The sequence below is a fragment of the Salvelinus namaycush genome, chromosome 35, assembly GCF_016432855.1.
Source record: "Salvelinus namaycush isolate Seneca chromosome 35, SaNama_1.0, whole genome shotgun sequence".
Lineage (NCBI taxonomy): Eukaryota > Metazoa > Chordata > Actinopteri > Salmoniformes > Salmonidae > Salvelinus > Salvelinus namaycush.
In genome coordinates, this window is record NC_052341.1 from 14,374,674 (window position 1) to 14,399,955 (window position 25,282).

Consider the following 25,282-nt stretch of genomic DNA (forward strand, 5'->3'; position numbering starts at 1 on the left):
ATGTCAATGGCACTGCCATCGAATGACCTCAGCAGCAGGGTTTGTGACTTTATGTGATTATTTCTGAAAAAGTGGGAGAAAACCCATCAGTAGGCTTGTATCTTTATAGACACATATCTTTATATTGACTCCGTTAATGTTGTGTCAATACGACCTGGCATTTCTTCATTTGTTGATTAATATTAATAAGTAATAACCTGAATAATAAGTGTAATGGCTTGTTTCAAATAGGTTTTATTAAGAAGCATTTTCCATGTAAACAAGTATGCAAACATAATTGTGACCTCCCCTTTTTGGGTCCCACCCACCACCCCCATCACAGCCCTATATCACAAACATTCTTAGGCACATAGTGTGTGTGAGTGTGAAACTGTAGGTTCACATGCAGCTCTAGGATGCCTCAGCAGTGTCTGAATTTTTTTGAAAACTAGCAGGCACGCAAGTACACACACACACACACACGCTCTCGCCCTCCCCCTCCCAGGTCCTGGCTTCCAGCACGCATTAGGCCATCCATCAGCCTCACAGTAGATTCAGCCCTGAGCTCACGTGGAAAGAGAGAGAAAAATGGACAGAACGAGAGAACAGAGAGAGAGAGAAAGGCTTAATTAGCAGTAATTAATTACCTAAAAACAAAAACGAGTGAATAGAAGAAAGAAAGAGTCCTTGTGCCAAATTGTCTGGAGCTGATGTTTCTCTCCAGCTTGGTGGTGCATATCCCACAGGACTGTGGAAGGTTTTTGTCCTGGTGAAATCAACACAAAAAACTGAATCGCTCGCGGCCATGTTTCAATGAATTATTAACATGACTATGGTCTTTGCTGGCATGTGTGTTTGTTTGTGTGTGTGTGTGTGTGTGTGTGTGTGTGTGTGTGTGTGTGTGTGTGTGTGTGTGTGTGTGTGTGTGTGTGTGTGTGTGTGTGTGCGCGTGCTCCTACGTGTGTGTGTGTTCCAGGGATAATACCACAGCGGTAGTGGGGTACCTGGCAGGCCTCATTATTTAGCTGGGTCCTGATAAGGGACTTGTTTTGGGTGATGGTTCTCCCATGGATGATAGTGTCCATGTCCTTGATTCATGGTGCCTAGTGCTACCCTTCCTGTGTTCAGCCCAGATTATCTACACGCTAATGGGTGTCGCTAGTTCTTAATGAATGACTGTGGCTGGAGCTACCAATAGCCTGCTTGCTCTCTGTGGGCTATCTCATATCACTAATGATTAATCACCAGGCAGACTGGAGAATCACACTCCTCCTTCTCCTCCTTCCCTAGTCATTCTCCATCTCTCCCTTCTCCTTCTCTCCTTCCCTAGTCATTCTGCATCTCTCCCTTCTCCTTCTCTCCTTCCATAGTCATTCTGCATCTCTCCCTTCTCCTTCTCTCCTTCCCTAGTCATTCTGCATCTCTCCCTTCTCCTTCTCTCCTTCCCTAGTCATTCTCCCTCTCTCCCTTCTCCTTCTCTCCTTCCCTAGTCATTCTCCATCTCTCCCTTCTCCTTCTCTCCTTCCCTAGTCATTCTGCATCTCTCCACTCTCCTTCTCTCCTTCCCTAGTCATTCTCCATCTCTCCCTTCTCCTTCTCTCCTTCCCTAGTCATTCTCCATCTCTCCCTTCTCCTTCTCTCCTTCCCTAGTCATTCTGCATCTCTCCCTTCTCCTTCTCTCCTTCTCTAGTCATTCTCCCTCTCTCCCTTCTCCTTCTCTCCTTCCCTAGTCATTCTCCCTCTCTCCCTTCTCCTTCTCTCCTTCCCTAGTCATTCTCCCTCTCTCCCTTCTCCTTCTTCTCCTCCTTCCCTAGTCATTGTCCCTCTCTCCCTTCTCCTCATTCCCTCCTTCCCTAGTCATTCTCCCTCTCTCCTTTCTCCTTGTCCCCCCCTTCCCTAGTCATTCTTCCTCTCCACCTTCTCCTCCTCCCCTCCTTCCCTATAAGGACAATAATGCACTCTCAGACTGCAGACTAAACTCTCAGACTGCAGACTAAACTGTGACCAAATCCAAATGGGGCCATCTTTATACTTCAGGGCATTTCGGTGTGTCACCATGGATACCTTCTGTACCCTGTCATGTGTATACTGTGACTATGTGACTGTGTGCTGCTCTGCTCTGAGGCATTGGGAGTACTATGGTGTTAACTGGTGGTAGTGTGGAGCAACCCCCCCATTCCTATTCTATCCACCCTAAAGACACCAGAGAGATGATGTGTGTCCGAAATGGGCCCTGATCTCAAGTAGTACACTATATGAGGAATATGATGCCATTCTAGATGCAGCCAGACAGGGTGTCCTTCTTATCTTCCGGTGTCTTCCGGTGTCTGTCACAATGCCTGTCTTCCCTGGTCTGGTTGCTCTCTCCACTCCCATCAAAGCGTAGGGAGAAAGAGAGGCTGCTACTGTGGTGTACTAACCCCTTTCTGAAATCCCCCTGGCATATTGCTGCTGAGTTGGAAAACCCTCCTTACTCAGTGTGGAATAGCTGTTGGGTTTGTATAGTCGTGTAATCGACAGGTCTCTGTCTCTGTGTCGGGAATCCTCCTGTGTAATCCAGTTAAATCTGCAATCTGATTAGTGTACAGTATAGAGACATAGGCGAAGACGGGGTGCGTGTGTTTGTGTGTTTGTGTGTGCGTTTGTGCGTTTGTGTTTTTTAAAGGTAAATGCGGAAAACAACAGCACTGTATGCCTGTAGTTGTTTTGTGTCGTTGAGCCTGTGAAAATACCAATTTGATTTGATTGTCACTCTGTAGGTTTTGTTATTATAGCTTTACTCAGGCAGTGTGGTGAGATAGTGACAGTACTCTCTCTTTCTCCTTCTCGCTCTCTCTTTCTCTTTCTCTTTCTCTCCCTCTCTTTCTCTCTCTCCCTCTTGTTCTCTCTCTCCCTCTCTCTCTCTCTCTCTGTGGTCTTATCCCTGTGTGTGTGGTGGCTCAGAAAGACAAAATGTTAATTTCTCACTGTGTCTGGAGGTCTTCCTCTCCTCTTCCTCTCCTCTTCTTCTCTCCCTCCAGGCCTGGGTATGGAGGGATGACAGAAGGACATGCTCTGTTTCAGATGAGACCCCCCCCTACTCCCCAGTGTTTGCTACACACACTCAGGTCTCAGACAGTAGAGAGTTGTATTGAAATGACTGTGTGTCTGTCTGTAATGTAGATGTAGCATAGTATGTTTGGAGGTGGATGTGTGTGACAGTGTTTCTATTGCTGGGTTTGAGAGTGTGTGGGGGGTGAGAGAGCGAGAGATGAGAGAGACTTTGTTCTCAAAAAAAATTGATGAACAGTTGAAGTGACTTTGGTTGTCCCTGGTCTATGTGTGTGTGTGTGTGTGTGTGTGTGTGTGTGTGTGTGTGTGTGTGTGTGTGTGTGTGTGTGTGTGTGTGTGTGTGTGTGTGTGTGTGTGTGTGTGTGTGTGTGTGTGTGTGTGTGTGTGTGTGTGTGCATTTGTGTGTGTACAGTCATGCTGCAGGTGGTTGCCTTGTGGCTTTTATCCAGGTGGGAGAGGAGAGAGCCAGACTGTGTGGTGCCCAGCCAGAGAGAGGAAGCCCAGGGGACTGGGAGGGGTGAGGAGGGAGACGTGGGTGGGCAACTAGGCACACAGTGTGGGGTTCCCTTTTTACAACCAACATGGGTTATGGTTTTTAGTCTGTCATTGCGTAAGCCATCTGTGGACTGAATCATTGGCTAAAATAAAGCTCAACCAACCACAGACTTCCTCTCACAGAATAAGTCATTGTCTCAAGTCTAGAGGTAACCCATACCAAAATAATAGTCTGACGCTGCATGTTCACTTCCAGATCAGAAGCTAATCATCTCTTTGTATGCTTCTCTTAACTGTGTGTGTGTGTGTGTGTGTGTGTGCAGACTGAGAAGTGGGCAGTGATGACATAGCACACCCCATTCTCCCCCAGACCTCAGAGCTGGTAAACTACTGGAGGTAAACCAAGGCATGACTCCCCTGTGTGTGTGTGTGTGTGTGTGTGTGTGTGTGTGTGTGTGCGTGCGTGCGTGCGTGCGTGCGTGCGTGCGTGCGTGCGTGTGTGTGCACTTGCGTTTATGTGTGTGTGCGTGCGAGTGCTTGGATGCCTGTGTGTGGGTGTACTTGTGCGTGCATGAGTGCATGCATGTGTATGGGTGCATCTGCGTATGCGTGTGTTCTCCTTCTCTCGGCCCTTCCCGCTGCCTCATGCATATTTGATAGGTATTACCCGGTGCTCCTCTCCACAAACAAGCTTTTCAGCCCCAGTAGGGACGGCAGCACATCTGATCATGCCTAGGTAAGCCAGCCAGCCTGCATCAGCCGGTACTAGTCCCTCCTAGCACTGCAGCATAAATACTTAGGGAAACATATTCAACATTCTAATGACTTATTTCACACACACACACACACACACACACACACACACACACACACACACACACACACACACACACACACACACACACACACACACACACACACACACACACACACACACACACACACACTCTCTCTCCTCTGCCTTTTCTTTTTCCTCTATAGATCTCTTCCCTCTCTCGCGTTCATCCTTCTTTCGCTCTCAATCTCTTTGTCTTCCTGCACATGCATGATTCATAAGCTACCCATTAAAGACACACACCGATGGGCAAAAGAGACCTTGCTTAGATAGGCGTGAAATAACAACCGCATATTAAGCCCACATGTCAATGAATACACTCTTCTGGACTGAGCTGAGGTACACGGTGTGTTAACCAGAACCTAGTCTTCCTAATGAGAATATTTTGTATCTTTTTTATTTAACTCTAACAAGCACTGATTTACAACTCAAGTGCCTCCTCCTCTCGTGGGCTGTCATCTCATAAAACTTCATTTTGGGGGAAGGAGTCAAATGACACTTTCAACTTAGCTGATCTTTGTCTCTCCAATTTGTCTCTCAGAATTTGTTCTTAATTAAATTTGTTCTTAACCTTCATAAATAAAGGTTTGAGCTGCTTAATGTCATACACTGTTCCTGTTGAAACTTTGAAGAGGGGAGGGAGGGAGGGAGGGAGGGAGGGAGGGAGGGAGGGAGGGAGGGAGGGAGGGAGGGAGGGAGGGAGGGAGGGAGGGAGGGAGGGAGGGAGGGAGGGAGGGAGGGAGGGCAGAGGGGTGGAGGTATGTGGAAGAATGATGGAAATCACAGAACAACCATCTGGTGTCATTTAGTTGCAAGGGGGAGGATGGTGAGAGAGGAAGAGAGTGACAGGGGAGAGAATAGAGAGAGAGGTATGATAAAATGAATATAGAAGGTGGGCGAGAGAGAGAGAAATTACAAAAGGGAGAACAAAAGAAAGAGGTAGAGAGATATTATGATACATCGTGGTAGTGTCACTAGTGTTTTGGAGAGGTATAAAGAGGTAGAGAGATATTATGATACATCGTGGTAGTGTCACTAGTGTTTTGGAGAGGTATAAAGAGGTAGAGAGATATTATGATACATCGTGGCAGTGTCACTAGTGTTTTGGAGAGGTATAAAGAGGTAGAGAGATATTATGATACATCGTGGTAGTGTCACTCGTGTTTTGGAGAGGTATAAAGAGGTAGAGAGATATTATGATACATCGTGGTAGTGTCACTAGTGTTTTGGAGAGGTATAAAGAGGTAGAGAGATATTATGATACATTGTGGTAGTGTCACTAGTGTTTTGGAGAGGTATAAAGAGGTAGAGAGATATTATGATACATCGTGGCAGTGTCACTAGTGTTTTGGAGAGGTATAAAGAGGTAGAGAGATACTATGATACATCGTGGTAGTGTCACTAGTGTTTTGGAGAGGTATAAAGAGGTAGAGAGATATTATGATACGTTGTGGTAGTGTCACTAGTGTTTTGGAGAGGTATAAAGAGGTAGAGAGATACTATGATACATCGTGGTAGTGTCACTAGTGTTTTGGAGAGGTATAAAGAGGTAGAGAGATATTATGATACATCGTGGTAGTGTCACTAGTGTTTTGGAGAGGTATAAAGAGGTAGAGAGATACTATGATACATCGTGGTAGTGTCACTAGTGTTTTGGAGAGGTATAAAGAGGTAGAGAGATACTATGATACATCGTGGTAGTGTCACTAGTGTTTTGGAGAGGTATAAAGAGGTAGAGAGATATTATGATACGTTGTGGTAGTGTCACTAGTGTTTTGGAGAGGTATAAAGAGGTAGAGAGATATTATGATACGTTGTGGTAGTGTCACTAGTGTTTTGGAGAGGTATAAAGAGGTAGAGAGATATTATGATACATCGTGGTAGTGTCACTCGTGTTTTGGAGAGGTATAAAGAGGTAGAGAGATATTATGATACATCGTGGTAGTGTCACTAGTGTTTTGGAGAGGTATAAAGAGGTAGAGAGATACTATGATACATCGTGGTAGTGTCACTAGTGTTTTGGAGAGGTATAAAGAGGTAGAGAGATATTATGATACATTGTGGTAGTGTCACTAGTGTTTTGGAGAGGTATAAAGAGGTAGAGAGATATTATGATACGTTGTGGTAGTGTCACTAGTGTTTTGGAGAGGTATAAAGAGGTAGAGAGATACTATGATACATCGTGGTAGTGTCACTAGTGTTTTGGAGAGGTATAAAGAGGTAGAGAGATACTATGATACATCGTGGTAGTGTCACTAGTGTTTTGGAGAGGTATAAAGAGGTAGAGAGATATTATGATACGTTGTGGTAGTGTCACTAGTGTTTTTGAGAGGTATAAAGAGGTAGAGAGATACTATGATACATCGTGGTAGTGTCACTAGTGTTTTGGAGAGGTATAAAGAGGTAGAGAGATATTATGATACGTTGTGGTAGTGTCACTAGTGTTTTGGAGAGGTATAAAGAGGTAGAGAGATATTATGATACATCGTGGTAGTGTCACTAGTGTTTTGGAGAGGTATAAAGAGGTAGAGAGATATTATGATACGTTGTGGTAGTGTCACTAGTGTTTTGGAGAGGTATAAAGAGGTAGAGAGATATTATGATACGTTGTGGTAGTGTCACTAGTGTTTTGGAGAGGTATAAAGAGGTAGAGAGATATTATGATACATCGTGGTAGTGTCACTCGTGTTTTGGAGAGGTATAAAGAGGTAGAGAGATATTATGATACATCGTGGTAGTGTCACTAGTGTTTTGGAGAGGTATAAAGAGGTAGAGAGATACTATGATACATCGTGGTAGTGTCACTAGTGTTTTGGAGAGGTATAAAGAGGTAGAGAGATATTATGATACATTGTGGTAGTGTCACTAGTGTTTTGGAGAGGTATAAAGAGGTAGAGAGATATTATGATACGTTGTGGTAGTGTCACTAGTGTTTTGGAGAGGTATAAAGAGGTAGAGCGATACTATGATACATCGTGGTAGTGTCACTAGTGTTTTGGAGAGGTATAAAGAGGTAGAGAGATACTATGATACATCGTGGTAGTGTCACTAGTGTTTTGGAGAGGTATAAAGAGGTAGAGAGATATTATGATACGTTGTGGTAGTGTCACTAGTGTTTTTGAGAGGTATAAAGAGGTAGAGAGATACTATGATACATCGTGGTAGTGTCACTAGTGTTTTGGAGAGGTATAAAGAGGTAGAGAGATATTATGATACGTTGTGGTAGTGTCACTAGTGTTTTGGAGAGGTATAAAGAGGTAGAGAGATATTATGATACATCGTGGTAGTGTCCCTAGTGTTTTGGAGAGGTATAAAGAGGTAGAGAGATATTATGATACGTTGTGGTAGTGTCACTAGTGTTTTGGAGAGGTATAAAGAGGTAGAGACATACTATGATACGTTGTGGTAGTGTCACTAGTGTTTTGGAGAGGTATAAAGAGGTAGAGAGATATTATGATACATCGTGGTAGTGTCACTAGTGTTTTGGAGAGGTATAAAGAGGTAGAGAGATATTATGATACATTGTGGTAGTGTCACTAGTGTTTTGGAGAGGTATAAAGAGGTAGAGAGATATTATGATACATCGTGGTAGTGTCACTAGTGTTTTGGAGAGGTATAAAGAGGTAGAGAGATATTATGATACATCGTGGTAGTGTCACTCGTGTTTTGGAGAGGTATAAAGAGGTAGAGAGATACTATGATACATCGTGGTAGTGTCACTCGTGTTTTGGAGAGGTATAAAGAGGTAGAGAGATACTATGATACATCGTGGTAGTGTCACTCGTGTTTTGGAGAGGTATAAAGAGGTAGAGAGATACTATGATACATCGTGGTAGTGTCACTCGTGTTTTTGAGAGGTATAAAGAGGTAGAGAGATACTATGATACATCGTGGTAGTGTCACTAGTGTTTTGGAGAGGTATAAAGAGATAGAGAGATATTATGATACATCGTGGTAGTGTCACTCGTGTTTTGGAGAGGTATAAAGAGGTAGAGAGATACTATGATACATCGTGGTAGTGTCACTCGTGTTTTGGAGAGGTATAAAGAGGTAGAGAGATATTATGATACATCGTGGTAGTGTCACTAGTGTTTTGGAGAGGTATAAAGAGGTAGAGAGATATTATGATACATTGTGGTAGTGTCACTAGTGTTTTGGAGAGGTATAAAGAGGTAGAGAGATTTTATGATACATTGTGGTAGTGTCACTCGTGTTTTGGAGAGGTATAAAGAGGTAGAGAGATATTATGATACATCGTGGTAGTGTCACTCGTGTTTTGGAGAGGTATAAAGAGGTAGAGAGATACTATGATACATCGTGGTAGTGTCACTCGTGTTTTGGAGAGGTATAAAGGGCTATGGTGTAGGGACCATTAGGAAATGGCAATGACAAGGTCTGTCAACCAACAGTCTGGATAACGGCCATGTTTTCCAGCAGGTGGTGTTGTCTGGGGAAAACCAGTGGAGCCAGGATGTCACATGGCAGTGTGTGTGTGTGTGTGTGTGTGTGTGTGTGTGTGTGTGTGTGTGTGTGTGTGTGTGTGTGTGTGTGTGTGTGTGTGTGTGTGTGTGTGTGTGTGTGTGTGTGTGTGTGTGTGTGCGTACATGCATCTGTCTCTACACTGGGGTCTCTTGCCGTCAAGACCGAGGGGAGACCCTGTCAGCGTATCACAGGCCTGGCTGCTCATAATGCCATTCTTAGCATATGGCGGGACGCTAACCGAGCAGACTTCGCCTTATCAAATATTCACAATTACAAACAGAATGAAACCCTTGCCTGGCTTGACATTTATATTTAATTTAGTTCCCTTCTCCCTATGCCGCCGCACTTCGCGCCCTAGTCCCTATGCGCCTCCTGTTTTAGGGTCTCGCGCCGGGGCGTAGTTTGCGTTTGAGAGAGGAGCAGTGGTGTGTGACTAGGAGACGTGTGTTCCTTTTTTGAGACGTGACAACATGTACTGAAGTCATTACATGAGCAGATGCCACGTCCGCCCCGCCCCACCTGGAATATAGAGAGGGTGGAGAGGGAACAGGGGATGAGGGAACAAAGGGTAGAGGGGGGTGGGTGCGAGGTAGTGGAAGGAAGAGAGAAGGGTATGTCATTCTCTTCCCACCTGTGAAATGAGAGGTCGAAGAGGGAATGAGAGACTGAAAAGAGAGGAGGTAGGGAGGAAGAGAGAGGGGGATAGAAGGGTATACGGTGCCTTCGGGAAGTATTCAGACCGCTTGACTTCCCCACATTTTGTTACGTTACAGCCTTATTCTAAAATTGTTTAAATCATTTTTTTCCACATCAACCTATACACAATACCCCATAATGACAAAGCAAAAACAGGTTTTTAGAATGATCACATTTGCATAAGTATTCAGAACCTCTAGTCAGTACTTTGTGGAAGCACCTTTGGCAGCGATTACAGCCTTGAGTCTTCTTGGGTATGATGCTACAAGCTTGGCACACCTATATTTGGGGAGTTTCTCCCAATCTTCTCTGCAGATCCTCTCAAGCTCTGTCATGTTGGATGGGGAGCATTGCTGCACAGCTATTTACAGGTCTCCAGAGATTTTCGATCTTCGACAAGTCCGGGCTCTGGCTGGGCCACTCAAGGACATTCAGAGACTTGTCCCAAAGTCACTCCTGCATTGTCTTAGCTGTGTGCTTAGGGCTGTTGTCCTGTTGAAAGGTGAGCATTCGCTCCAGTCTGAGGTCCTGAGCGCTATGGAGCAGGTTTTCATCAAGGATCTCGCTGTACTTTGCTCCGTTCATCTTTGCCTCGATCCTGACAAGTCTCCCAGTCTCTGCCGCTGAAAAACATCCCCACAGCATGATGCTGCCACCACCATGCTTCACCGTAGGGATGGTGCCAAGTTTCCGCCAGACGTGATGCTTGGCATTCAGGCCAAAGAGTCTTGGTTTCATCAGACTAGAGAATCTTGTTTCTCATGGTCTGAGAGTCTTTAGGTACCTTTTGACAAACTCTAAGCAGGCTGTCATGTGCCTTTTACTGAGAAGTGGCTTCTGTCTGGCCACTCTACCATAAAGGCCTGATTGGTGGAGTGCTGCAGAGATGGTTGTCCTTCTGGAAGGTTCTCCCATCTCCACAGAGGAACTCTGGAGCTCTGTCAGAGTGACCATCGGGTTCTTGGTCACCTCCCTGACCAAGGCCCTTCTCCCCCGTTTGTGCAGTTTGGCCGGGCGGCCAGCTCTAGGATATGTCTTGGCGGTTCCAAACTTCTTCCATTTAAGAATGATGGAGGCCGCTGTGTTCTTTGGGACTTTCAATGCTGTATACAATTCCTTCGACCTCATGGCTTGGTTTTTGCTTTGACATGCACTGTCAACTGTGGAACCTTATATAGACAGGTGTGTGCCTTTCCAAATCATGTCCAATGAATTGAATTTACCACAGGTGGACTCCAATCAAGTAGAATCATCTCAAGGATGATCAATGGAAACAGAATGCACCTGAGCTCAATGTCCAGTCTCATAGCAAAGGGTCTGAATACTTATGTAAATTCTTTTTTTCAGTTTTTTATTTTTAATACATTGGCAAAATTTTCAAAAAAACTATTTTCGTTATTTGTCATTATGGGGTATTGTGTGTAGATTGCTGAGATTTTTTATTTATGTAATCCATTTTAGAATAAGGCTTAACGTAACGAAATGTGGAAAAGTCAATGGGTCTGAATACTTTGCAAAGGCACAGTATGTCATTGAGTTTCAGAGTTAGTATCTGACAGAGACAGAGGTTGGAGGAGGGGAGAGGAGGGGTCAGTCCTCCCCTATCAGGCCTTCCATTGACAGGGTCTACGTTCCAAATAGCACCCTATTTCATACATAGTGCACCCTTCACCAGAGTCCTATGGGATACTGTTTGACCACCTTGTCTCGTCTGGTTGCTCTCTTGTGTGTGTGTGCGTGCGTGCGTGTGTGTGTGTGTGTGTGCCCTAGTGTATCTGACAGCTAGATAGCACTGGCATGTCATACTACAAAAGCCCCATTGGTGGCGTTGACCTCTTGCTGTTTTTCAGTGTCCGTGTATATCCGTGTGTGTGTGTGTGTGTCAGGTGTAATCTGGTGCCGGCTGGTTTCACCTGAGTACCTTTGTGTGCAAATAGCACCTGGGTGTCAAACAGCAACTCCACTTCACTGTAGCTCCCTTGTTTCTTCACTCCATCCCTTCTTCCTTTCTTACCTTCCACCACACACACACACACACACACACACACACACACACACACACACACACACACACACACACACACACACACACACACACACACACACACACACACACACACACCACCCCACACTGTGGTAAGGCCAGAATGCTCTAATCTCCATCTCGTTTTTCTCCTCCCCTCTACCCCCCCTCTCTCTCTCTGTCTCTCTGCTTCTCCTCCCCCACCCCACCCTCTCTCTCTTTCTCTCTCTCTCTCTCCTCACACTCCTCAGCCCTGTGATCCTTCAGGCTGGTAATTAAACAGCAACCATTAACTTATCAGGAGCTCTCTAGTTTCTCTCTCTGTGCCATAAATTAATAGCAGCTCTGCTTCTCTCCTCAAATCAGATCTCATCTGATGCTTGCTAGCTGGCTGCCTGGCTGAGTGTGTGGCTGGCTGGCTGCCTGGCTGGCTGGTTGCGTGGCTGCGTGGAGAGGAGGATAGGAGGAGTGTGTTCGCTGGTTTGTTTCATAGACTGTAAAAGATATGGACAAAGCCATCGATGACGTCACCCCATTGAAGTGTCATTTCAGCGTGTCACCATCTTGTTACATGGAGGGGTTTTTGGAAACATTGCAGGTCCAGTTTGAGCTTCTTGAGGAAGTGACAATGCAGGCTAGCTCAGTGCTGCCCCTTCTCATTGAGTATAGCTGTGTTCGAATACTCATACTAACCTTACTAACCGTACTATTTGTGACGTAAATTGAGGATATAGTATACTTATTGGCCATAGTATGGATTGAGTTAGTATGCCAAAAGTTCCCGGATGTCATACAAAATTCTCAAAAATACGAAGTATACAAGCAGTGGACACCATTTCCGTGCTTTTAGGGCCCATAATGCAATTCTTTAGAAAAAGGGCGTGGCTTCACATCGTTTTCAGATTTGAAGAAAATGGTGGGAAATATGCAGCCGTAGTCCAATGAGAGCGGATACAAATTCATTGCCTCAACTAATTATGGCAAATGTTATGTAAATGTAGAGCAATGTAATAAAGGAATGACTTTTCAAATAAGTTACCGTACACATAATGTTGGCTGACAATTTGTTAGCTACGCTATCCTTACGAACCACATAGCATATCATTACAGCAGTATGTACCGGTATGTTAGCTACGCTATCCTTACGAACCACATAGCATATCATTACAGCAGTATGTACCGGTATGTTAGCTACGCTATCCTTACTAACCACATAGCATATCATTACAGCAGGTATGTACCGGTATGTTAGCTACGCTATCCTTACTAACCACATAGCATATCATTACAGCATGTATGTACCGGTATGTTTGCTACGCTGTCCTTACGAACCACAGCATATCATTACAGCAGTATGTACCGGTATGTTAGCTACGCTGTCCTTACTAACCACATAGCATATCATTACAGCAGTATGTACCGGTATGTTAGCTACGCTATCCTTACTAACCACATAGCATATCATTACAGCAGTATGTACCGGTATGTTAGCTACGCTGTCCTTACGAACTACAGCATATCATTACAGCAGTATGTACCGGTATGTTAGCTACGCTATCCTTACGAACCACAGCATATCATTACAGCAGTATGTACCGGTATGTTAGCTACGCTGTCCTTACTAACCACATAGCATATCATTACAGCAGTATGTACCGGTATGTTAGCTACTCTATCCTTACGAACTACAGCATATCATTACAGCAGTATGTACCGGTATGTTAGCTACGCTGTCCTTACGAACCACATAGCATATCATTACAGCAGTATGTACCGGTATGTTAGCTACGCTGTCCTTACGAACCACATAGCATATCATTACAGCAGTATGTACCGGTATGTTAGTTGACTACTAATACATCAAACTTGCCAGTATATTAACTATATGCTATGTAACTAACTACCCACCATTCATTGACATGTTTAATCGCGTAAATCTTAGTTTAGCTAAGTGGTATAGTCGTTGTGCATTCTCAATTGACATTCTGGTGCTTTTGTAAATTCACTCTGGAGTGTACCAGAGCGCAGAACAACTGATAAAAGCTAAACACCCGTTGAATTTGGCCGGTGTCAGTAAACGTCTGCAAAAAAGCGTAATTAAATTGTTGCCAGCAACAAAGTTACAGTCACCAACGCTCTGGATAACATGAAAACTGCCTAACCAGCTCTGCTAGGGCGAGTAAAATGGTCAGAGTGCGGTGTTCTCTCATTTGTGTCTGGATGTAGCTAGCAAGCTTTCCAATGTTAGCCACTTAGCTTAGGTACTTGACTGTCGTTGTGAGGCCGGAACGCTGGGATCAACCCTACTCCTCGGCCAGAACGTCCAGTGTGCGCTCTGAATGCTCCGAGAGCGAAACGCTATGAATTTACAAACGGACAATCTGACAATGCTCTAAATTTATGAACGTTCAGAGCGCACTCTGATCGCCCTCTGGTACTCCAGATTGTATTTAAGAACAAACTGGAATTCGAAAGATGTCTAGCTAGTAATTTGTTATGCTACAAAGCTAGCAGGAGGTTGCATAGCAACAGCATCGAATTCCGGTAGACAGGCGAAGCTCTAGTACACTGAACTGAAGGGATACCGTTCGTTTACAGTATAGTAAAATTAACCAACAGTAAATAGTATGTAGTATATACTCATTAAGTATGTAGTATACAGTATTGTAACGACCCTGGATTTATAAGCGTGGATATCGACTCTGCCGCTCGAGCATACTTTTGGGGCACAGTCGATTGCGCACTGGACTTTAGGCTAGAAGGTCGAAGGTTCGAGACCTGCTCCCTGCCTGTTTCATTACACTATGTTAGTCTAGGTATTCGATCACAGCTTATCTCAATTTGAAGGCTGACCAAGGTACTGCAGGCTGCCATTAGCAACTAAATGATCCTTTTAACTTCGTCTGTGTGTGATTTTAAAGTAATCGGTTCACGGACATACATCTAGTGAAATAGAAGCAATTATTGGTAACATGATTGTGTTAAGGGGGATCCTGTTTTCTGGAAACAATACCTCCAGTACCGCGGTCGGCCTTCTACTTGAAATCCTCAATGCGAGGGGGCAGTCATTCTCCCCTGGTAGGTTTGTGTGAGTTTCTCTATCTGACACTCGGCAGTATGTGAAATGTAATTAAACATGGCTGGGCACCATCCACACACAGACACACTCGCCCCTCTCCACTCCATCACCCCTGTCATTATTAGTTGTTGTTTCTTAACCCTTTCTGTTCTCTCACTAGAAATACATGTAGCAGCACTTGGAATACACGGATACAATGCAACTTACACACACTGCATATGGATGGTTCTGTGTGTGGAATGGGGAGTGGTTGTAGAGTTGGAAGGCTATGGGTGTGTGTGTGTGTGTGTGTGTGTGTGTGTGTGTGTGTGTGTGTGTGTGTGTGTGTGTGTGTGTGTGTGTGTGTGTGTGTGTGTGTGTGTGTGTGTGTGTGTGTGTGTGTGTGTGTTTGTCCATGAGCGTGTGGGTGTTTATTTGGACATTGGTGTGAATGAGAGGTGCTGCTCTATCTCTGACAGTGTGAAGCCAGTATGATGTTCCAAAATGCTGTTGAAGGTTAAAAATGTGATAATTGTGTGGCTTTGAATTGAATAGAGAAGAAGACATGGTTGTATAATGTTATTGGGCAAAATGTCAGAGAAGCCAAGGGAAAAGGTATACAATTTCAATTTTATTTTACTCCCCTAAGCTCACATAGAATGGGTTTGTCACAAGAGGATGTGAAGTGGAAGAGGAAATGAACTCTCCTACATGTACTGTGGGAGCGGCCATTGTGTACCTCCTATGGGACAAGGCCTTACAGTGCGTTGGAGAAGGCCTTGAAATCCAGGTATCTAGGTCACCAAGATGATCTGTTGAGTGACAAATCTGAAATAAGAGGGATTAACCAGACATAATTTGAAGTATTATGTTTAGCCATTGTGTCAGTGTTAAGGCTGGTTCTGAGCAATGGAAAAGCTATAATAAGCCAATGTTCCTAGAGCGGATGAATATGTTGATAAAAACAACATCGTATGAAATCATGTTAGCAAAAAGGCTGGAGAAAAATAATACAGACTCCAAAATATATGGGAATGATTATTGTGTTATATGAAAGAATATCATGGCCATGAAATAGCATATGTATTTGTGTTTTGAATTTTTTTGGTGTGTTGGTTGTTTTGTGTTAAAGATGGGGAACAAATGAGAAAAAATAATTGTATATACCAACAACAAAAAAATTTAACCAGTGTGAGGTGAGGCTGACGTAGGTGGGACTGTGATTCCTCGGCAGGAGATAGGAGCGATGGCACCAGGCTGTATGAGTGTTTGTTCGCCCACCTAATTCACGCTGTTTGCTTATCTCAATTTATGTATAGCAAATATTCATCTTGTTCTAAATATATTTATTTCACTGTCTGTTCACACTTTCTTTTTACTTTTTCACCTGATGGGACTTTGTAACTGTTTATGACGCGTAGCCAAGCTATTGTAGTAGACAGACACTGTTTAATATATATAGTAATATATTCCCCAGTGCTTTAGACAGACTCCCTACACATCATACAGTATAGTCACTCAGAGGCTGCATCCCAAATGGCACCCAATTCAGACCCATAAGTCTCTGGTCAAAAGTAGTGCACTATAAAGGGAATAGGGTGCCATTTGGGACACAGTAAGCGTCTCTGATGTGTTTACCTCTCAGCCCATGAGGAGCAGTGCACTGCAGTCTGCTAAGGCTGAGGAGGGGAGAGGGAATAGTTGAGTTCACTTGAGGTTCTGTCTTTGTGGAGCAGAGGGAACCGTTTCTGAGAGATACAGTACCAAGAGGCATAATGGTTTAGTTAGATAATGTGCTTCTGAAGAAGCTAAAGCTATGCACAACTTAAACCATTCAGCCAGTTCCGTAGCCGTCTCATTTGATAAGCTTACTGACCGCCGCCTGAACCACCACCCTCTCTCTCTCTCTCTCTCTCTCTCTCTCTCTCTCTCTCTCTCTCTCTCTCTCTTTTGCTCTCTCTCTCTCTCTCTCTCTCTCTCTCTCTCTCTCTCTCTCTCTCTCTCTCTCTCTCTCTCTCTCTCTCTCTCTCTCTCTCTCTTTTGCTCTCTCTCTCTCTCTCTCTCTCTCTTTCTCTCTCTCTCTCTCTTTTGCTCTCTCTCTCTCTCTCTTTTGTTCTCTCTCTCTCTCTCTCTCTCTCTCTCTCTCTCTCTCTCTCTCTCTCTCTCTCTCTCTTTCTCTCTCTCTCTCTCTCTCTCTCTCTCTCTCTCTCTCTCTCTCTCTCGCTCTCTCTCTCTCTCTCTCTCTCAATTCAATTCAATTCAAGGGCTTTATTGGCATGGGAAACATATGTTAACATTGCCAAAGCAAGTGAGGTAGATAATATACAAAAGTGAAATAAACAATAAAAATGAACAGTAAACATTCCACTCACAGAAGTGCCAAATAAATAAAGACATTACAAATGTCATATTATGTATATATATGGTGTTGTAACGATGTACAAATGGTTAAAGTACAAAAGGGAAAATAAATAAGCATAAATAAGGGTTGTATTTACAATGGTGTTTGTTCTTCACTGGTTGCCTTTTTCTTGTGGCAACAGGTCACAAATCTTGCTGCTGTGATGGCACACTGTGGTATTTCACCCAATAGATATGGGAGTTTATCAAAATCGGGTTTGTTTTTTAATTCTTTGTGGTTCTGTGTAATCTGAGGGAAACATTTGTCTCTAATATGGTCATACATTGGGCAGGGGGTTAGGAAGTGCAGTTCAGTTTCCACCTCATTTTATGGGCAGTGTGCACATAACCTGTCTTCTCTTGAGAGCCAGGTCTGCCAAGGCTATGCTCACTGAGTCTGTACATAGTCAAAGCTTTCCTTAAGTTTGGGTCAAAGTGGTCAGGTATTCTGCCACTGTGTACTCTCTGTTTAGGGCCAAAAAGCATTCTAGTTTGCTCAGTTTTTTGGTTAATTCTTAATTTTTGTGTCAAGTAATTATCTTTTAGTTTTCTCATGATTTGGCTGGGTGTAATTGTGTTGCTGTCCTGGGGCTCTGTGGGGTGTGTTTGTGTTTGTGAACAGAGCCCCAGGACCAGCTTGCTTAGGGGACTCTTTTCCAGGTTCATCTCTCTGTAGGTGGTGGCTTTGTTATGGAAGGTTTGGGAATCACTTCCTTTTAGGTGGTTGTAGATTTAACGTCTCTTTTCTGGATTTTGATAAGTAGCGGGTATCAGCCTAATTCTGCTCTGCATGCATTATTTGGTATTCTACGTTGTACGTGGAGGACATTTTTGCAGAATTCTGCATGCAGAGTCTCAATTTGGTGTTTGTCCCATTTTGTGAATTCTTGGTTGGTGAGCGGACCCCAGACCTCACAACCATAAAGGGCAATGGGTTCTATAACTGATTCAAGTATTTTTAGCCAGATCCTAATTATTATGTCAAATTTTATGTTCCTTTTGATGGCGTAGAAGGCCCTTCTTGCCTTGTCTCTCAGATCGTTCACAGCTTTGTGGAAGTTACCACTGATGTTTAGGCCAGGGTATGTATAGTTTTTTGTGTGCTCTAGGGCAACAGTGTCTAGATGGAATTTGTATTTGTGGTCCTGGCGACTGGACCTTTTGTGGAACACCATTATTTTGGTCTTACCTAGATTTACTGTCAGGGCCCAGGTCTGGCAGAATCTGTGCAGACGATCTAGGTGCTGTGTAGGCCCTCCTTGGTTGGTGACAGAAGCACCAGACCATCAGCAAACAGGAGACATTTGACTTCAGATTCTAGTAGGGTGAGGCCGGGTGCTGCAGACTTTTCTAGTGCCCTCGCCAATTCATTGATATATATGTTGAAGAGAGTGGGGCTTAAGCTGCATCCCTGTCTCACCCCATGGCCCTGTGGGAAGAAATGTGTGTGTTTTTTGTCTATTTTAAACACACACTTGTTGTTTGTGTACATGGATTTTATAACGTTGTATGTTTTTACCCCAACACCACTTTCCATCAATTTGTATAGCAGACCCTCATGCCAAATTGAGTCGAAGGCTTTTTTGAAATCAACAAAGCATGAGAAGACTTTGCCTTTGTTTTGTTTGTTTGTCAATTAGGGTGTGCAGGGTGAATACGTGGTCTGTCGTACGATAATTTGGTAAAAAGCAATTTGACATTTGCTCAGTACATTGTTTTCACTGAGGAAATGTATGAGTCTGCTGTTATTGATAAAGCAGAGGATTTACCCAAGTTTGCTGTTGACGCATATCTCACGGTAGTTATTGGGGTCAAATTTGTCTCCACTTTTTTGGATTGGGGTGATCAATCCTTGGTTCCAAATATTGGGGAAGATGCCAGAGCTAAGGATGATGTTAAAGAGTTTTAGTATTGATAGATAATTCTTTGTGTTGTTGTTTGTTTGGTGTTTTCCATTTTTCCCAGAAATGGTTAGTCTATTGATTCTTCAATTATATTGAGCAGATTCCTGCCGTGATGTTCCTTCTTTTTCCATAGTGTATTTCTGTATTGTTTTAGTGATTCACCATAGTGAAGGCGTAGACTCAGGTTTTCCGGGTCTCTATGTTTTTGGTTGGACAGGTTTCTCAATGTCTTTCTTAGATTTTTGCGTTCTTCATAAAACCATTTGTCATTGTTGTTAATTTTCTTCGGTTTTCTATTTGAGATTTGTAGATTTGATAGGGAAGCTGAGAGGTCAAATATACTGTTAAGATTTTCTACTGCCAAGTTTACACTTTCACTATTACAGTGGATCGTTTTGTACAGGAAGTTGTCTAAAAGGGATTGAATTTGTTGTTGCCTAATTGTGTTTTGGTAGGTTTCCAAGATACATTCCTTCCATCTATAGCATTTCTTAATATTACTAGGTTCCTTTGGCTTCGATGCCTCATGATTGAGTGTTGCTCTGTTCAAGTAGACAGTGATTTTGCTGTGGTCTGATAGGGGTGTCAGTGGGCTGACTGTGAACACTCTGAGAGACTCTGGGTTGAGGTCAGTGATAAAGTAGTCTACACTACTGCTGCCAAGAGATGAGCTATAGGTGTACCTACCATAGGAGTCCCCTCGAAGCCTACCAGTGACTATGTACATACCCAGCGTGCGACAGAGCTGGAGGAGTTGTGACACGTTTTTGTTGGTTATGTTGTCATAGTTGTGCCTAGGGGTGCATATGGGGGAGGAAATGCTGTCACCTCTAGGCAGGTGTTTTTCCCCCTGTGTGCTGAGGGTGTCAGGTTCTTGTCCGGTTCTGGCATTTAGATCGCCACAGACTGGTACATGTCCCTGGGCCTGGAAATGATTGATTTCCCCCTCCAGGATGGAGAAGCTGTCTTCATTAAAGTATGAGGATTCTAGTGGGGGATATAGGTAGCACACAGGAGGACATTTTTCTCTGTTAACTTCTCTGGGATATTTGAGACGGTAGCGTCCCACCTCGCCAACAGCCAGTGAAATTGCAGGGCGCCAAATTCAAAGCAACAGAAATCCCATAATTAAAAGTCCTCAAACATACAAGTATTTTACACCATTTTAATGATAAACTTGTTGTAAATCCAGCCACAGTGTCCGATTTCAAAACGGCTTTATGACGAAAGCACACCAAACGATTATGTTAGGTCAGCACCTAGTCACAGAAAAACACAGCCATTTTTCCAGCCAAAGAGAGGAGTTACAAAAAGCAGAAATAGAGATAAAGTGAATCACTAACCTTTGATGATCTTCATCAGATTACACTCATAGGACTTCATGTTACACAATACATGTATGTTTTGTTCGATAAAGTCCATATTTATATCCAAAAATCTCAGTTTACATTGGCGCGTTATGTTCAGGAGTTCCAAAACATCCGGTGATTTTTCAGAGAGCCACATCAATTTACAGAAATACTCAAAATAAACATTGCTAAAAGATACAAGTGTTATGCATGGAATTTTAGATCCACTTCTCCTTAATGCAACCGCTGTGTCAGATTTCAAAAAAACTTTACGGAAAAAGCACACCATGCAATAATCTGAGTACGGCGCTCAGACACAAAACAAGCCATACAGTTACCCGCCATGTTGTGGAGTCAACAGAAGTCAGAAATAGCATTATAAATATTCACTTACCTTTGATAATCTTCATCAGAATGCACTCCCAGGAATCCCAGTTCCACAATAAATGTTTGTTTTGTTTGATAAAGTCCATAATTTATGTCCAAATACCTCCTTTTTGTTTGCGCGTTTAGTACACAAATCCAAACTCAGGAGGCGTGGGCAAGTCCAGGCGAAAGTTCAGATGAAAAGTCATATTATAATTCGTAGAAACATGTCAAACGAAGTTTAGAATGAATCTTTAGGATGTTTTTATCATAAATCTTCAATAATGTTTCAACCGTAGAATTCCTTTGTCTGTAGAAATGCAATGGAACGCAGCTAACTCTCACGGGAGCGCACGAGACTGAGCTCATGGCACTCTGCCAGACCCCTGACTCAAACAACTCTCATTCCCCCCTCCTTCACAGTAGAAGCCTTAAACAAGGTTCTAAAGACTGTTGACATCTACTGGAAGCCTTAGGAAGTGCAATATGACCCCATAGACACTGTATATTCGATAGGCATTGACTTGAAAAACTACAAACCTCAGATTCCCCACTTCCTGGTTGGATTTATTCTCAGGTTTTTGCCTGCCATATGAGTTCTGTTATACTCACAGACATCATTCAAACAGTTTTAGAAACTTCAGAGTGTTCTCTATCCAAATCTACTAATAATATGCATATTCTAGCTTTTAGGCCTGAGTAGCAGGCAGTTTACTCTGGGCACCTTTTTATCCAAGCTACTCAATACTGCCCCCCAGTCTTAAGATCATTTCCTTTTGAAATTGTAGCTGAATGTAAAATGTTCCTGTTTTGATTAATTTAATGGAGTGAGATAGGTCTGCTCTATACCAAATTAGCATACCCCCTGAGTCCCTTCCCTGTTTCACACCTGGTAGTTTGGTGGATGGGACTACCAGCTCTCTGTAACCTAGAAGGCAACCAGTGGGTACATCTCCTCTATACCAGGTTTCTTGTAGGATGACAATGTCTGTATTTCCGATTTCTTGATCTCTCTCTCTCTCTCTCTCTCTCTCTCTCTCTCTCTCTCTCTCTCTCTCTCTCTCTCTCTCTCTCTCTTGACGTGCCCTCGTTTTCCAACTGCTCCACTTCTGTTCGCATACACTTCTCCTCACATCCACAATACAATGTATGCCTGTTACTTCTCTCTTTCTCTCGCTTTCTCTTCATCTCCCTAAAAGCAACCTGCTAATTTTTCTAGAAAGTGTTATTCACGGAGTAATAGTTATTTCACTGAATAATGCTGTTTATTTTTGCTGTCAACACTGTACATGAGTCATAATATAATCTAGAAACACTACCATTCTTGAACCAAAGCATTGTGGGTTGGGTTCCTCTGAATGGCCTTGATTTAGCTGGCTGTAGCGCCTCAACCTAACTTCCACTCCCAACCTCAACCTAACTCCCACTCCCATCCTCAACCTAACTCTCACTCCCAACCTCAACCTAACTCCCACTCCCATCCTCAACCTAACTCCCACTCCCAACCTCAACTTAACCCCCACTCCCATCCTCAACCTAACTCCCACTCCCATCCTCAACCTAACTCCCACTCCCAACCTCAACCTAACTCCCACTCCCAACCTCAACCTAACTCCCACTCCCATCCTCAACCTAACTCCCACTCCCAACCTCAACCTAACTCCCACTCCCAACCTCAACCTAACTCCCACTCCCATCCTCAACCTAACTCCCACTCCCAACCTCAACCTAACTCCCATCCTCAACCTAACTCCCACTCCCAACCTCAACCTAACTCCCACTCCCATCCTCAACCTAACTCCCACTCCCAACCTCAACCTAACTCCCACTCCCATCCTCAACCTAACTCCCACTCCCAACCTCAACCTAACTCCCACTCCCATCCTCAACCTAACTCCCACTCCCATCCTCAACCTAACTCCCACTCCCCACCTCAACCTAACTCCCACTCCCAACCTCAACCTAACTCCTAACCTCAACCTAACTCCCACTCCCATCCTCAACCTAACTCCCACCCTCAACCTAACTCCCACTCCCAACCTCAACCTAACTCCCACTCCCATCCTCAACCTAACTCCCACTCCCAACCTCAACCTAACTCCCACTCCCATCCTCAACTTAACTCCCACTCCCATCCTCAACCTAACTCCCACTCCCAACCTCAACCTAACTCCCACTCCCAACCTCAACCTAACTCCCACTCCCATCCACTTCCATCCTCAACCTAACTTTCACTCCCAACCTCAACTTAACTCCCACTCCCAACCTCAACCTCAACCTATCTCCCACTCTCATCCTCAACCTAACTCCCACTCCCAACCTCAACCTAACTCCTAACCTCAACCTAACTCCCACTCCCATCCTCAACCTATATCCCACTCTCATCCTCAACCTAACTCCCACTCCCACTCCCAACCTCAACCTAACTCCCACTCACCCTCCTAACTGAAGGCCCAATAAAGCTCAAGGCTTTGAGACATGTACCAAAAGAGCAAGACTGAGAGAGCTTTTAGGTCAGGGCTATCAATCCCTGTTCCTGGAGAGCAACCGTCCTGTAGGTTTTCACTCCAACCCTAATCTAGCACACCCGATTCTAATAATTAGCTGGTTGATAAACTGAATCAGGTTAGTTACAACTGGGGTTGGAGCGAATACCTACACACGGGTAACTCCCCAGGAAAAGGGTTGGAGAGCCCTGCTCTAGGTATTTCCCTCAGCTTTCTCCATCAGATCACCATCAGATCTCACATACCTTGGATTTATACCTCTGCGTGGCCTTGACTTAGCGTCCTGTGGCACTTTAGCTCGACCCAACACCCACCATATCCCAAGGCCACATTCCACGACGCTTTCACCCACGTTCCACTGTAGGCCAAGGCTGAGAGAGCGGCCAGGTTACAGTCACCTTATTTCCCTCAGCTCTTCTCTGTCAGATCTCACACGCTGGGTAACGAATAAGAAGCCTGAGGCTGGCTGGTTGGCTTATGTAACCCTCCATGGAGGTTGCAGTAGAAATAGAGACCATTGCCTCACTGGTTGAGTCAGACACCTAGAGATAAATCAGACCAGAGAGAGGGATATGGATGGACTTATTCTGCATCTTTTATGGAACATTAGACAGAGCAACGCAATGACCTCATTTGAATTGATTTGGACACACATGCACGAACGCACGCACTCGCGCACACACACACACACACACACACACACCAATATCTCTCCACGCACTTCTATTCAATCTCCAATAGTCCCCCTTGGTGCTGTGCTGGGCTGTTCTACCCCAGCTGTATATCTCTGGCCTCATCTCAAGGCATTTTCAGATGAATAAACCCAGCTACATTACATTCCTTTATTCATCCCCTCTCTATTCTCCCACTGTGTATTCATAAGACAGCTTCTGGGAGAAATCTCCTCCATAGTGTTGTTGTGCTGCAGCAGCAGTTCACGGTGGAGTGGAGTCCTAGCCTGCAGATGTAATTGTTTTAATTTGCTAACTGCGTGCTCACTCAATTAGGGAGGGAGACAGAAGCTGAAGCAGACTGTATTTCCTCAACCCAGTGCCTGGGAAAGATGCTACTCTGGAGAGCGACGCACTTGTAGAAGACACAAACACACACACCGACACACGCACAAAAAAGCTCAGGCATAAAAACACACACATACACAGGCATAGAAACAGACACACCGACCCACACACACGTACACAGGCATAGAAACAGACCCACCGACCCACACACACATACACAGGCATTCAAACAGACCCACCGACCTACACACGCGTACACACATACAATCACACACACAGGGTTGTAGTGCTTTGGAGTGGCTCTATACTGGCCTGGCCTCGATCAGCGTGAAATACCTGATTATTCTTTAATCCTACTTTTCTTCTCCTTTCCTGGGAATGTATTCCTTCTCTCTCTCTCTCTCTCTCTCTCTCTCTCTCTCTCTCTCTCTCTCTCTCTCTCTCTCTCTCTCTCTCTCTCTCTCTTTATATCTCTCTATCTATCTATCTCTCTATCTAGATCTCTCCCACTCTCTCTCTCTCAATTCAATTCAAGGAGCTTTATTGGTATGGGAAACATATGTTAACATTTCCAAAGCAAGTGAGATAGATAATATACAAAAGTGAAATAAACAATAAAAATTAACAGTAAACATTACACTCACCCTCTCTCTCTCTATCTATATATCTATTTCTCTCTCTATTTATCCATATCTCTATTTCTCTCTATATATCTATATCTCTATTTCTCTCTCTATATATATATATATATATATTTCTCAGGTGAAACCAGCCGGCACCAGAGTACACCTGACACACACACACACACACGGATATACACGGACACTGAAAAACAGCAAGAGGTCAACGCCACCAATGGGGCTTTTGTAGTATGACATGCCAGTGCTATCTAGCTGTCAGATACACTAGGGCACACACACACACACACTCACGCACGCACGCACGCACGCACGCACGCACGCACGCACGCACGCACGCACGCACGCACACACACACACACACACACACACACACACACACACACACACACACACACACACACACAAGAGAGCAACCAGACGAGACAAGGTGGTCAAACAGTATCCCATAGGACTCTGTTGAAGAGTGCACTATGTATG

The 25,282-nt window shown here is 44.1% G+C and overlaps 1 protein-coding gene across 1 annotated transcript; it reads left to right on the forward strand.

The window, feature by feature from the left end:
* The first annotated feature begins 15,210 nt into the window (after nt 1-15,210).
* Nucleotides 15,211-22,975, forward strand: LOC120029408 (extensin-1-like). The gene is made up of 2 exons (XM_038974628.1): nt 15,211-15,234; nt 22,022-22,975. Exons 1-2 carry the CDS (start codon nt 15,211-15,213, stop codon nt 22,973-22,975), a joined length of 978 nt encoding a protein of 325 aa, XP_038830556.1.
* The last annotated feature ends 2,307 nt before the right edge of the window (nt 22,976-25,282 follow it).